The sequence below is a fragment of the Saimiri boliviensis genome, chromosome 9 (assembly GCF_048565385.1).
Source record: "Saimiri boliviensis isolate mSaiBol1 chromosome 9, mSaiBol1.pri, whole genome shotgun sequence".
Lineage (NCBI taxonomy): Eukaryota > Metazoa > Chordata > Mammalia > Primates > Cebidae > Saimiri > Saimiri boliviensis.
Genome location: NC_133457.1, coordinates 51,446,322 through 51,461,352, shown reverse-complemented (window position 1 = coordinate 51,461,352; position 15,031 = coordinate 51,446,322). Strand labels below are relative to the sequence as shown.

The following is a 15,031-nucleotide window of genomic DNA, read 5'->3' as shown; positions in this document are numbered from 1 at the left end:
GCGGAGATTGTACCACTGCACTCCAGCCTGGGTGACAGTGCAAGACACTATCTCCAAAAAAAAAAAAAGAGGATTTTTTTTTTTTTTTTTTTTTTTTTTTGTGGATTGACAAGCTGATTCTAAAATTCATACAGAACAATAAATACCTACTATTATGTAAGTCAGTGTGAAAAAGAAAAGCAAAATGGGAAATCATCGGCCAGGTGCAGTAGCTCACGCCAGTAATCCCAGCACTTTGGGAGGCCAAGGTGGGAGGATCACCTGAGGTCAGGAGTTCGAGACCAGCCTGGCCAACATGGGGAAACCCTGTCTCTTCAAAAAATACAAAAAATTAGTCAGGCATGGTGGCAGGTGCCTATAATCCCAGCTACTCAAGAGGCTAAGGCTGGAGAATCGCTTGAACCTGGGAGGCAGAGGTTGCAGTGAGCCAAGATCGCCCCATTGCACTCCAGCCTGGGTAACAAAAGTGAAACAAGAAGAAAAAAAAATGGGCGTGGGGATCGCCCTACCCCAGGTCATTTGGCAAAAACACAGTAATGAAAACAGTGTGGTACTGGTACTGGAACAGGCAGACTGATGGAGTTGAATGGTAAGTCCAGAAACACACCGAAGTATGTATGAGGAGCTAGTTTTTGAGTGGTAGATTCACAAGTCAAGGAAAAAGATGGATTTTTTTTTTAATGTGTTGGTAGAAAACTGCTTTAGTGAAGGTATAGAGGGAGACAAAATTATATCTTTGCCTCACCCTATGTAAAAAAATCCAGAGAGATTAAAGACCTAAAGGTGAAAGCCAATAGATAAAAATCCAGGGTAACTTTGAGAATGTGGGATGGGACAAGATTTCTTCAAGTTCCAAAAAAAGGCCAGTTATAATGGAAAAGTAGATCGATCTGTTGATGTCAAAATGGCAGAGCACTGAGGATGAGTTGTTGCTCCTTAAGGATCGGTCCCTGTGACTTCATCGCCTGCTCCAAACTGACTTGGGGGGCAGTCACAGGCATGTGGTCTGGCTCCTGCACCTCGGCTCACTGGGAGTGAAGGCAGCTGCTGAGAGTCAGGCTGACCTTCAGGTCCCTAGGCAGGGTAGGGGACTTGCGGCCTCTTACTTTCTTGGACTGAATCTTTGCTGTCTTCAGCGGGGTCAGACTCATCAATGAAGAAGGCTGTTGGTGAGGAGCTTCATATGCAGGCATGGGTAATTGGGAGAGACCAGGACAGCTTAACCAGTGTGGGTCTTGCTCATTCTGTTGCTGCCTACACTTTATTTTTCTTTGTTTTGTTTTTGTTTTTTGTTTTTTGGTGGTTTTTTGAAGTGGAGACTCGCTCTATATGCCAGGCTGCAGTGCAGTGGTGTGATCTCAACTCACTACAACCCCTGCCTCCGGGGTTCAAGTGATTCTTCTGCCTCAGCCTCCTAAGTAGCTTGGATTACAGGCACGAGCCACCATGCCTGGCTAATGTTTGTATTTTTTAGTAGAGATGGAGTTTTGCCATGTTGATCAGGCTGGTCTCAAACTCCAGGGCTTAAGTGATCTACCTGCCTCGGCCTCCCAAAGTGCTGGGATTATAGGCATGAGCCACAGCTCCCGGCCTTGCTTCCTACATTTTCAAGATGCATATGGGTCACCCTGAGGCAAGGGGTGGGCTGGTTATTGATTCCCAACCCTGACTGAACTCCAGCATCATACCAGGAGCTTGAGAAAAGTAAGTTGGCGAGCCCCACCCTGACATACTCTGATTCAGTGGCATGAGGCGGCTGAGGAATCTTCATCTGACCAACTCCCAGGGGTGGATGGGGTTGGACCCACCAAGCAGGATCACCTTTCAGGGTCCAGAGATCAGAATTACTCAGCTCCTGAAGTCACAAAACCACCTGGGCCAGGGGTGTGGGGTGGGCATTGTGATGCCGGGGCTGGAAGAAGGACAGCTACTGGTGAGGCCAGCAGGCTTCTCTGAGATGCCCCCTCTTCCCACCTTAGCACTGACCCTGTACCAGAGTGATCTGTTAATCGCCGGCCTGCGAGTTCCGTGAGGGCAAGAACCGTGCTTCATTCATTCATTCCACAAGTATTTATTGAGGCCTTTATATGTTAGAAATAGGCTTTACTGGGGGTGAGGCTCAGTCAGTCGTCCTAGAGCTTCCAGTGTTGGGAGGTAGGCAGTAAGACCAGGCAGCTCTAGTAGAGTGTATTAAATGCTGCAGTAGAGAACTAGCAGGTGCCTCTCTTATCCCCAACTTGGGAGACCCAGAGAGGCTTCCTGCAAGTGAAGTCTAAGATAGTGATGAATGAGTGAGTAGGAAAGACTGTTTTGGATACACAGAATGGCACATGCAGGCCTTCGGTAGGAACAGAAAAGGTAAAGGTGGTTGGATTGAAAGGGCCCAGTGGGAGTGGGCAACGAGGCCATGTCAGCCAATGGGACAGTCCCTCCATTATTCCACCCACCTTCCGCTGTTCCCCCTTCCCTCACTTGAGCTGGGTCCCCTCTCTAGGCCCATGTGTAGGAGTTTTTCCTTTATTTACTGAGCAGTGTAATAGGAAGCAATGGAAGGGTCTTGCCTTCCATTTGCCTGGTTTCCAGCTAGGACCTGACCCAGGGTGGCTGCAGAGAATGTGTGCTGAGCAGGTGGCATCACCCACACTGAGCTGGATGGGCTGATCTGAGCTTCTGCCCACTCTCCCCACAATTCCTTCCCCCATCGATCTCCTTTGCCAGCTACACCTCTGGGAACCAGGCTGTGTTATCTCTTACTTACCTGGAAATATCGATTCCTCTGAGTTAGTATAGGCCACTGCCCAGAGCAAGGGAAACTGAGGCTGGAAGAATAGTATGGTATCCCAAGAGTCTCAGAAGCACTGGTCTCCTCTGACCAATCAAGGCTGTTCAAAACTGTAGTAGGAGAATTGAATTGCTCTTTGCCCTGCTTTGGGAATGGCTGTGATCCTGGGCCAGTGCTGTAGGCCAGGGCATGTGTGTGAGTCTTTAGGGCAACCCCAAAGCTGGCTCAGGACCTAGCACTTGGTAGGTGTGCAGTAAGGGTGTGAGCTGCAGGGGCCCGTCTACTCAGTCCCAGGACAATGACCCTTCTGAGCTTCCGGATAGGGAGGGCAGCACCTTTCCCCACCGTGGGTGGTCCCAGGCCCACTCTGAATCTGACCCCAAGCCAGCGCCTTGCTCAGGGGACTTGGGGCATAGCCATGGTGATGGCTGTGGCTGCCATTTTGGTGATCGGTGTTTTGTGCAGGTACCCTGTAGTGTGCACACCTACTCCTCTGTAAGAAACCCCTTGCGGAAATGAGAAGCTCAGCAGACAGAGGCAGAGGCTGAGACTCCTGGAGGGGCTAAGCACTCTCAGAATTATGTCACGCCCATGTCAGCCAACAGGACCGTCCTGCCGCTACTCCACCCGCCTTCCACTGTTCCGGCCTTCCACTGTTCCCGCCTCCTGCACTGGGGTTCCCCCAGCAAGTGGAGCTGGAGTGGCTAGGAATTGTGACCCCGTAGCTGGAAGCTACCGTGACTATAGGAAGGGCCTAAGGGGAAGGGAGGAGGCTTGGGAGGGGCTTCTGGGAGCCCAGGTGGGCAGAGGTGGGAGGAGCGCCCCATAGCACCTCGTTCCTTAGTTGTCCATGAAAACATCAAGCTAAGTGCTTATCACTGGGTGGTAGAAATCTCTAGAACTTTTTTCTTTTGGCTTAGCTCATTTTTACGTTTTCTAATTTTTCTAGAGACTGCATATTGTGTCATTGAAACGAATAAGGGGATGGGATTTGTAAGGAGTACCCCGAGTATTATCCTGGGGCGTCCAGGTTGGGCCCTGTGCTTCCCCAAGAGTGGGGATTTACTTGCGTGTACAAACAGGCAGTTTCCAGCCCTCCCTTTCCTCCTGCCTTCTCTGTCCTCTCCCACCTGGGCCTCCAGGCCTGGAGGCCTGTGCTGCCCACCACCGCAGGCTCAGGAACGCCCACGCACGCGCTGCGCGCCTCAGAGCTGGGCTATACTGCGGAATCGGTGCCAGCTCGTTGGCTCGTTGCCTGTTTATTTGCCGCCTGCCCCACCAGATGGTGCGCTGTTTGAGGGCAAGACTGGTTCTGAGTTGCCAGGGCTAGGCACCGACTGGGTGCGGAGAGCGCGCTGGTGACCCACGTGGAAGCAGTGGGAGGAAGGGTCAGGCGCGCAGGGGTGGAATGGGGAACCCGCCAGGCCGGCTGGCTTGGTGCCCAGGGGGTGTACGGCTTCAAGTCTAACTCCCCTCGGGGCTTCTTTCCTAGATCCACTTCCCGGACGTGGAGCGGGTCGAGTGGGCCAACAAGGTAAGGCCGCTGGCACGGCCAGACCCAGCCAGCCTCCCCCTCCCCGCGTCTGTCACCCCAGCAGCCTGATGGGGGCCTCGCGGCAGGCAGTTCCCTTGCCTGATGGGGGTAGGGATGCTCCCCTTCCCTCTTCTGTCACCAGAATGGCTTTCTTTTGTTAACGACAACAAAAAAGTACAATTCCCACTGGCCCACCAGGCCAGGAGCTGCACTTTCCTAGGGAGAGGGAGACATTGATTAGACAACAGCTCCTGGACATAGCCTGGTTTCCTGCCTAGATCCAACACCATTGCTGCGCAGTCTTGGGCAGATTGCCTAATGCCTCTGAGCTGGTTTCCTTATCCGTAAAATAGGAATAATTAGGGTCCTCACCCTGGCTCGATCCACTGACATCATTAGTGTAATTGCTGTTAGGTCACCCCTGGGAACTCCCTTTGGAGTCTGCTGCCATATGTCCCCAGGAGGCCCCTGTTGGATGATGACCCCTGGTCGAGTCCTCCCCAGCAGGAATCCCAACTTCACAGAGGAGGAACCAGAGACCTGCCCCTCCCTGATCTGCCCAGACCTGTCCCTAACCATGAGGGCTCCATGGCAGTCCCCACCTGAAGTCTCCTGACTGAGGAATTTTTCTAATACAAACCTTGTCTTTTGAGGAGGCTTAGCCCATAGCAGGGATGACTTAGGTATAAGAAAGGACTTCCTGATGGATGTTGATCCAAGATTGGTATTTTCATATTACCAGAAGTGTCATTGCTGAGTGCATCAGAAAGCATTCCCTGGCTGGGCCTAGTAGCTCACATCTGTGATCCCAACTCCTTGGGAGACCGAGGCAAGAGATTGCTTCAGCCCAAGAGTTCAAGGCCAGCCTGGGCAATGTAGCAAGGCTCCATCCCAAAAACAACAGTAACAAAAGAGAACAGAGAATGTTCTCAGCCTCTGGGTAAATCTGGAAGAAGCGGGTTGCCGCTTTAAGAGGAGCAACTGGATTTCCGAGGATTTGTGCAGGACCCAGTGCCTCTGGGGCAAACCTTGTGTGTTCCTCCTGCACTGTGTTAGCTGGTTCACAGAGCTCTGCCTGTGTTACGTCTTTCTTTCAGAAACACACAGAGGCCTCCACATGGCACTGGAGATAGAAGACTGTTGGGATATGAGGCTCCCACCTTCATCTTGGATGGGGGGACAGGGACAGTTGTGTAGATAAACCACATACTAGGGCACAGAGTGTGGCCTAACGAGCTTTATACACGGGAGGCACTTGGCCAGTGACAAACCAGCAAGACAGGAAGGTGAGACCTGACCCGAGAAAGAAGAACCTGGGGCTTGGAGCGGCTTTGCGAGATGGGAACAATGCGCCCTAAAGTCTCGCAGCCTTCAGTCTTCTCCAGTGATGGCTTTGGAAGGGCGCACAGAGGAAGGACATGAATCTTTAAACTGAAGCTCAAGCCCATAGGAAAGAAGAGAGAAACAGCCCCAGAGTTTGGGACCGGCTTACATAATTTAGGAGGACCCATCTCTACAAAAACATTAAAAAATAGCCAGGTGTGGTGGTGCACGCTTGTGGTCCCAGCCACCCAGGAGGCTGTGGTGGGAGATAACCTAAGCCTGGGAGGTCGAGGCTGCAGTGAGCTATCTGCAGTCCAGCCTGGGTGACAGAGTGAGACCTTGTCTCAAAGAAGAAAAAAGGAGGCCGGGCCCAGTGGCTCATGCCTGTAATTCCAGCACTTTGGGAAGCCAAGGCGGGCAGATCACTTGCAGCCAGGAGTTCAAGACCCCTGGGCAAATGTTGAAACCCCATCTCTACTAAAAATACAACAACAACGAAATGAACCGGATGTGGTGTCAGGCGCCTGTAATCCCAGCTGCTTGGGAGGCTGAGCCAGGAGAATCGCTTGAACCTAGGAGGGCGGAGGTTGCAGTGAGCCGAGATCATGCCACTGCAGTCTAGCGTGGGCGACAAGAGCGAAATTCTATCTCAAAAAAAAGAAAGATGACGGAGAAGCCTTGCCCCAAACAGAGCGTATCTGCTGGCCGGCCCTCCCCCATCCCCTGATTTCCACCCTCCTCCCTCCTCTCCGCCACCTTCCTTCTCCCCAGGTCCTGCGCTTAGTTCCCAGACCAGCACAGTGAGTCATTCTGCTGCAGAAATGGGGCAAAGGCTGCCTTTTCTGATTGCTAGAAATTAAATCCATAGGAAACAATTTCTCTTCTGTAATTTTTTTCTTAAACCTCTGGCATCTGCTACTTTTTTTTTTAAAACCACAATGTAGAATGAGATCATGTTTTTGCACAGAACTAAAGGGCTCCGTAATATTCAGTGTAGTGAATTAGTAGTTCATGGTGCTCTGCAAAATAGCACCAAATCTTGGGGTCCTGCTGCCTGCATGACAGTGGGAACCACAGCTGTAGTTATCGGATGTTTGATGGACAGACAGATGAACAGGTGAGCAGATGGGTGGGCAGCAGGCAGGTGAGTGCTGCAGCATAGGGACCCCCACCGTGAGACCAGGCTGCAGAGAATCAGGACCTTGTCTTATGCAGCTGTGGGTCTGCAGTGGGGGTACAGACCTGACTATCAAGGGCCTCTTCCCGTCTTCACAGATCATCTCTCAGACCTGGCCCTACCTCAGCATGATCATGGAAAGCAAGTTCCGGGAGAAACTTGAGCCCAAGATCCGGGAGAAGAGCGTCCACCTGAGGACCTTTACCTTCACCAAGCTCTACTTTGGACAGAAGGTGGGTGTGTCTTGGGAGGGTCAGCCAGGGCTGGCTGTGCAGTCTTTTCTCTGTCCCTGATCTTTCTCCCACTTAGGTCAGTCATATGACCGCAAAGATCCCACTGGACCTTACAGGAGTATATCTCCCCTTACCTGCATTTCCCAGCCTGTCAGCCTCGGTAGACGCCCTTCCCCCCATCCCTGCACCACCATCTCCCCAGGTTCCGAGGAAGTCTGGCTCAGAGGAAATGCGGGAAATATTTCTACTTTTCTTTTCTCCTTCCTTCCTTCCTTTCCTTCATTTCCTTTCTTTGATGGAGTCTTGCTCTGTCACCAGGCTGGAGTGCAGCGGCGTGATCTCAGCTCAGTGCAACTTCTGCCTCCCGGGCTCAAGTGATTCTCCTGCCTCAGCCTCCTAAGCAGCTAGGACTACAGGCATGCACCACCATGCCTGGCTTTTTTTTTTGTATTTTAGTAGAGATGAGGTTTCATCATGTTGGCCAGGATGGTCTCGATCTCCTGACCTCATGATCGGCCCGCCTCAGCCTCCAAAAGTGCTGGGATTACAGGCCTGAGCCACTGCACCCAGCCATTTCCACTTTTCTTAAGCAAAATTTGGAAGACGTGCCATGCTGGTAGCCAGATAGAAAGATGGAAATTAGTCGCTAACCTCGGTGCTGGTGAACACATGCTCATACTTTGGATAGTCAGTGCTGCCAAGCGCTTTATATTTTCTACGAATTGGCTGGTGTGTCAGTCAGTGTGACGAGTCCATGCTAGTTCTGTGAAGATCAGTAGGTGTCCTAGTATGAAATGGTCTGTGGCCAATGAAATTTGTATTGGCACACCTAACACCATGGTCCCTGTTCTAGACTGGGCTTCCCATTTCAGCCTTGGTGCCCTACTCCTCCTGCCTCAAAGTGCCCCCAGTGACTTGAGTCTTTTGATCATCCAGAATATATCCCCCAGGTAGAGACCACTGTGACCCAGTAAGTGAGAGGCACTGGGGACGAGCAGGTGTCCGAGTACAGTCCAGCCTGCTGAGAGCTCTCTGGCAGCCCTGCCTGGCTAGCCCTGGCGCAGGGGTGCATTAGGCAGGCCTGTGCCCTGGAGATTGGGGTTTCTGCCACTCAAACTGGCTTGTGCCAGCATCTGTTGGTTCGTGCGTTCTTTCCTTGTTTCATTCACCTGTGAGTTACTGAGCATGTGCTATGTGCTGGGCATCATGGAGTCGGGTGTGGCTGCACCCCTTCCTGTGGGAGGGACACATCGACCGGTGGATGACAACATGGCAGTGTATGCGTGCATGACGGCAGAGGAATGCGAGTTCAGAAATGGAGGGGTGGAGGGGCTGTGGGAGTCAGGGAAGACTTCCAGGAAGAGGTGATGTCTCTGTTGGCTTTTGAAGAATTCAGCAGGCTAAGAGCCAAGAGGCTTGCAGAGTGCTGTGTGCACAGCGGAGCCTGCTCAGCCAGGCTGACCTCTGGTGGTTGTGCCTATGGCAGGGGTCCCCAACTCTCAGTACCAGGCTGCACAGCACGAGGCCCGCAGCTGGGGCGAGCATTGCTGCCTAAGCTCCATCTCGTGCCAGATCAGCAGTGGCATTAGATTCTCACGGGAGCACAAATCTTATTGTGAACTGCGCATGTGAGGGATCTAGGCTGTGTGCTCCTTATGAGAATCTAATGCCTGATGTTCTGAGGTGGAACAGTTTCTTCCCAAAACCATTTCCCCCCAACCACCCCCCGTTTGTGGAAAAAGTGTCTTCCAAGAAACTGGACTCTGGTGCCAAAAAAGCTGGGGACTGTTGGTCTACGGGATGTAGAGTGCTGGCAGGCAATCCTAAGAAACGGTGTCTGCCACTTCAGGAGACCCTGCGGGGAAGCTGCTGGCCCACCACATGTCCCAGCCCTGCGGGAGAAACACCTGCCTCTCGATCCCGGCATCCAGCGCTCTTCATGTCCTGGTCCCTCCCTCCTCCCTTCTGCTCTCCCTTTCCCCACATATCCCCTCCTCTCCTTCGTGGGGTCACAGAGGACTCACCCCACCCTCCTGGGCTTGACCAGGACCCAGTGCACTCAGCACACCCCCTTTCTTCACATACCCATAAACATTAAAAACAATTTTTTTTTCCAGCTGCCACAAGTGTTCATTCACACCCATGAGTATGGCCAGCTTCCTCCAGTCCCCATGCCTGTGCCCAGTGCCACCTGTGCTGTGGTGCCAGTGACTTGACTTCTCTAAGCTCCAGTTTCCTGTAAAGGGAAAGGACCCACTTGTAAAGTTTGCTATGGGACATGAACAATGGCCCTGGCCGCAGGGCCGCTCTGTGTGGCTGTGTGAGTAGCGGCAGGAAGGGAGAGAGAGGAGGGGACACTTTCTAGGGAGGGAAGTCTCAGGGCTGCAGGAGAGATTTACGTGTCTGTGCCTTATCCTGGAAGTGTGGTGGTCATGCTTGGTGCTGGCAAAACCCAGTGCCAGGCAAAGGGCTGGCAGCTGTCCCCTGCTGCAAGAAGCCTGTGACCTAGCCCTTTTGGCATTTCTTCCAGTGCCCCAGGGTCAACGGTGTCAAGGCACACACTAACAAGTGCAACCGAAGACGTGTGACGGTGGACCTGCAGATATGGTGAGCCCTGCCACCTATGGGGCCGGGTATGGGCTTCAGGGGGTGCAGGGGATGCTCTTTGGGAACAGCCAGTTTGAAGATGGAGTAGCATATATACACTCTGACTTGGGATGTGGAACCCCTCACAGGACCCCCCCGCCCCAGCCTCTCCCGTCCCTTGGCACACTCTGGGTTCCAAGGCCCAGGCAGCAGAGCTTTCTTGGAAGCTGGGGCTGGGTCACTTGGAAGGTCAGACCAGCTGCCTCAGAGAGGATGTGTCTAGTGGGAGCAGGTGTGACAAGAAGATGTGAGGACTCATGGTGAGGCCCAGGGAGCTTCCAACACAGGCTGTGAGAGGTCAGCTGGAGACCTGGGTTCTGTGGCACCCCAGGAAAACAGAGAATGCAAAGACATGTAAGTGACTAGTTCAGGGGGTTGGGCAAGGACAGCTCTTTGAAATGAGGTTCATAGTGAGCATGAGTCAGGAAGAAGGGAGATTCAATCCAGGAAGTCATCCTGGAGTCGGAAGATTTGAATTGCTTTAAAAGACAAAGGACCAACGCCTGAGGATCTGAGTGTTGCCGTTCCTTTCCAGTGTCTCACTCCTTCCTTAACCTAGAGGCTGGCACTGAGAGCATGTTGGGAAGATAGGAGCCAGTTCTTAGGGCCACCAATCCCCATGTGGGGGCTGTCCCAAGTGTGTGGAGATGGTGACAGGCTGTTGGGTGCTCCCAGCCCCCGGGGCTCTGCCACGAGATCCTCGTAGGAATACTCGGCACATAGAGGTTGTGTGGCCTACCCAGCTGCCCAGGCAGTCCCTGGGGTCCCCGTCTCTCCTGTCCTGCTCACTCCTGCCCTTTCAAGAAGCACTTGGCCTTTGCGTGACTTGTGACATCCAGCCCCTCTGCCCAGGCCCTGCATATGTCTGCTGGCTGCCCTCTCCCTCCCGTGAGTCTCCTTCAGTGCTTTCCCAGGATCTGCTGATCTTTACCCTTGAGGGCACCTATTCTGGGCCCGCTGTGCCCATCACCTGGCGAGAGCCACTAGGTGGACTTGGGCTTCTGTGCTGAAGCCTGAGCCTTGTTATCTTTACCCACTTCCACCAGCCCCAGCAGCACCAGGAACAGTGGCTGGATGTAAGCAGTGGGGGCTGCTTCTGTGTCCCCATGAAAGACACCTGGGCAGAATGGGGCAGGGGGATGGCAGTGGTGGAGAGGTGGACAGTGTGTTTACCAAGAGCCCCTCCTTTTCACCTTTGGGGTGTCATGGGTGAGGGGGGTGCCCAGAGTCACTGCTCTCATGGTCAGAGATGGAGATATGCCTGGGATACCTGAATGCAGGGGCCCAAGGGGGCTGCCTCCTGGGGTCTGGGCTTGGGTCAGGGTCTGGGCAGAGCTGAGAAAGGCTGAGGCTACTAGGCCATGTGCCCAGTGCATAGAGCTCAGGGTTGGCAACTGGCTGCTGGCCTCAGGCTGTGTGATACTGGGCAAGTTTTCCAACCTCTCTGAGCAAGTGGACCTACCCATCCTCCCTACCTTCCATCTCCACCCCTCATTTCAGCTACGTCGGAGACTGTGAGATCAGCGTGGAGCTGCAGAAGATTCAGGCTGGTGTGAACGGGATCCAGGTGGGTGGAGCCTGGCAGGGCTGCCTCTGTTCCAGCCCCCAGGATGGGGATCAGGGAAGGGGGAAGCCGGCTCCTGCCAGAGTAGGTGGCAGAAGGTAGTGGTGACACTAAACACAGAGGCTGGTGACTACAGAGGAGCTGCAGGCCTGAGGTCATACGGCCAGGAAGTGGTGGCTGGTTTCACCAACCCACTGCTGTCCTCTAGAGACCCCCCAGCCTGATCGGTGACTGCAAAGGGGTTGGGGGAGGCTTTGGCTGCCTGGGAGAGGTGGTGTTCACAGAGAGAGCGGTAGAAAGCCACTGCTTAGAGACTGAGATGGACCCAGGAGGTGAAAATAACTCTCAGCCGGAGTAGAAAGCTGATTTGGGCCTGGAGATCATTCCTGGGTCCCTGCTGGCTGGGCCAGCCCAAAGCTTGGCAAAGGCTATAGGTCTCCCAGGCCAGCACACCAGTGGAAGGCAGTGGGGCCTGCTCGGGGACCCTTGGTAGCTGTCAAGGGGTGGCAGCTGTGTCCATGCCTCAGTACATTAAGTGTGGCTCCTGCTGTGAGAGCAGGCGGCCCGGGACAGGTGGTCCTGACGTGGGGCGGCATGGGCATGAAATGAGGCAGTAGATGGCTCAGCTGAGCCCAGCAAGCATGGGGAGAAAGGAGGCCCGAGCCCCTCACGGGCCCTCTGTGCCCATCCAGTTGCAGGGCACCCTGCGGGTCATCCTGGAGCCCCTACTAGTGGACAAGCCCTTCGTGGGAGCCGTGACTGTGTTCTTCCTTCAGAAACCGGTGAGTCCCAGAGACCACGGTAAGCCTGCTGCTCCCTAGGAGCAGGCACTGGTCTGCTGGGCCCTAGACACTGGGTTTGAGTCCAAGAATGGACATTGTCCAAGCCCACTGAGACCTGGGCAGTCACATTCCCTATCTCATTTAATCCTTAAGGCAGCTTGAGCTAGACTCTGCCCTCCCCAAGATGAGGCAGCTAAGCTCAGAGAGGGTCACACAGATGGTCTGAAGTGGAGCTGAGGCTCAAACCCAGAGCTTTCAAAGTCCAGGCCAGCCTGTGGCCATGAGGATGATCCCGCTCCTGTGGGAAGCAGATGTGGCCCGGCCCCATCCTGAGCTAGGCCTGGGCCCTCAATACTGCTAGATGCCTGAGCTGGGCTGGGAGGTGGCCTCTCCTGCCTGGCACCCTGGCAAAGGGTGCTTGGCCTGCTTCCCCCCCAACTCCCATCCTGGCAGGCTGGGTTCTCCATTCACGTGGGTGTGAGTCTCTTGGCAGGGGGTTCTCAGCCCTGGCCTCCCAGACCTTTCCAGCCTAATAGCCTCCCTCTGCCCCTGAAGCACCTGCAGATCAACTGGACAGGCCTGACCAACCTGCTGGATGCGCCGGGAATCAAGTAGGTGCCTGGGAGAGCCTCGTGGGAGATCCTAAGTTTGGAGGCCTCTAGGGCTCTGCAGCCAGTGACAGGAGCCGTGTAATGGCAGTGCCTTCCCTCCTGGCACTCTCTGCAGAGGGGGAAGCATTGGTCTGTTTGGAGTGACAGTGGGAGGCTAACAGTGTTGTGTGGCTTCTGTGGGTGGGCACTGTGCCCAGTACCCCCCCATACACACCACACACTATACCACATACACCACATACACACACACACAGGAACACACACACACCACACACACCCATCACTACACACCACACACCACACACCCACACACCACACACACACCCCACATGCACCACCCACACACAATCACTACACACCACACACACCACACACCACACACTCACACACCACACACACACCCCACATACACCCCATACACACACCACACACCACATATGCCACACACACACCACACACCACATACACACACCACACACCCCACATGCACTACATACACACACCACACACACTCCATCACTACACACCACACACCACATGCACACACCACACACCACACATAACACACATCACACACCATGTACACACTACACACCACGTACACACACACCACACAGACACATCACATACACCACATATACACACATCCCCACACACCCCACACACCCCCACCAAACACACACACACACACCCCCACCACACACCACACACCACACACACACCGCACACCACATACCACACACACCACACAGTACACACACCACACATCTCACACACACATCCACACACACCACACATCCCCCTCACACACAGAACACACACATCACACATCACATACACCACATACCACGCCCACACACTACCTACATACCACACACACACCACACATCCACACACACCACATATACACATCCACACCACATATATACACCACACACCACATACACACCACACCACATACACACTACACACCACACACACCCCCATCACACATCACAAACACACACATACACCCCCCACACACACCCCCACCACACACACTGAACACACCACACCACACCACACACCACATATACACACTACACACATCTCAGACACATACCACACACACACATCCACACACACTACATACCAGATACACACCACACCCCCCCACACTACACACATCACACACACACACCACATACACACCACACATCCACACCATAACACAAACACACATACACCCACCCACCACACACATATGCCACACATCACATACACACACACACACCCGCGGAGTGGGCAAGAAGTGCTTTGCCGAACATTGGGATGACGTTCAGGTACCTGTCCTGGTGCAGGGGGCAAGTGGCTCTGATCTGCTGAGGTGTGTGGTCCGAGGGGAGGCTGTGTGGCTCTTGAACCAGAGGCAGCCAGCTCCTGGCTCTGTCACTTAGCAGCTGGGTGACTGTGGGAAGTGGGTTCACCTCTCCGGGCTCTTCCTCAGTAAAAGGGGAGCCTGGATGCTCTGTCTTGGGTCCCTGGGAGGACACTCAGGTATGTGGAGGCAGCACATAGGGTGTGGACATAGGAGTGTCCTCCTTTCTTTCTTACTCCATCCCTCCCCAAACCAAGTGGGTGGTGAGAAGCCTATGTGACTTCCCCTGACCATGGTCACAAACATAGGCATGGAAGGGGCACTGTCACAGCAGAGGTCAGTGAGGAGGAGGTGGTCCTGGAGATCTCACCATCTGGGGGCAAGTGAAGGCTGCTCACAGAGCCCCAGGCCCCTTAAAGGAGAAGAGAAGGGCACCAGCCCCACTGGACACACCTCCCCAGGAGGAAGGGACACTTGAGACTGGCAAGGGCTGGCACCCGCTGGCTCGCCAGGCTCAGGAGAGGCCCGCTGACTCACTCACTGACATCTGCATGGATCTCACCCACTCTGGACAGAGAATCAGGCATGTGTTCTTTTATTCAAAAAGTATTTACTGGCATTTACAACCATGCCAGCCCTGTTTCAGGCACAATCCCTGTCCCCCAGTACCAGGAAGTGGAGTCAGGCAGTGAACAAAGAGAACATGAGTGATGCCAAGGAGGAGGGCTCTCATGGCACTTACTGTGGACTAGATGCTGCTCTCAGCACCTTACCCAGATGCCCCCAGCCCCACAACAACCCCAGGAGTACCCATTATTAGCCCCAGGTTAGAGGTGAGGATGCTGAGGTCCAGAGAGGTTAGAGACTTGCCAAGGCCATACAGCTAGTGGGTGGTGGAGCTGAGATTCTAACACAGGCTTCAGCCTTGCTCTTAGCCACTGTGCTGTGTGACCTCCAAGAACAAAACAGCCTGGAAGCAGAGGGAGTTGGGGATGTGTAGGTGGGAGGCCTGCTATTGAGAC

General features: G+C 53.9%; 1 protein-coding gene across 6 annotated transcripts in view; it reads left to right on the top strand.

The window, feature by feature from the left end:
- ESYT3 (extended synaptotagmin 3) overlaps window positions 1–15,031 on the top strand; it is a 52,054-nt gene that overhangs the window by 14,513 nt on the left and 22,510 nt on the right. For all 6 annotated transcript variants that reach the window (XR_012519235.1, XM_003930970.4, XM_010341603.3 and 3 more), the window contains exons 2-7: window positions 4,275–4,316; window positions 6,915–7,049; window positions 9,580–9,656; window positions 11,196–11,262; window positions 11,952–12,041; window positions 12,597–12,652. Coding sequence is in view for 5 of the 6 variants with exons in the window: in XM_003930970.4 (XP_003931019.1) it covers window positions 4,275–4,316; window positions 6,915–7,049; window positions 9,580–9,656; window positions 11,196–11,262; window positions 11,952–12,041; window positions 12,597–12,652 (467 nt within the window). In the remaining variant the exon portion in view is untranslated. The remainder of the gene's footprint in view (window positions 1–4,274; window positions 4,317–6,914; window positions 7,050–9,579; window positions 9,657–11,195; window positions 11,263–11,951; window positions 12,042–12,596; window positions 12,653–15,031) is intronic.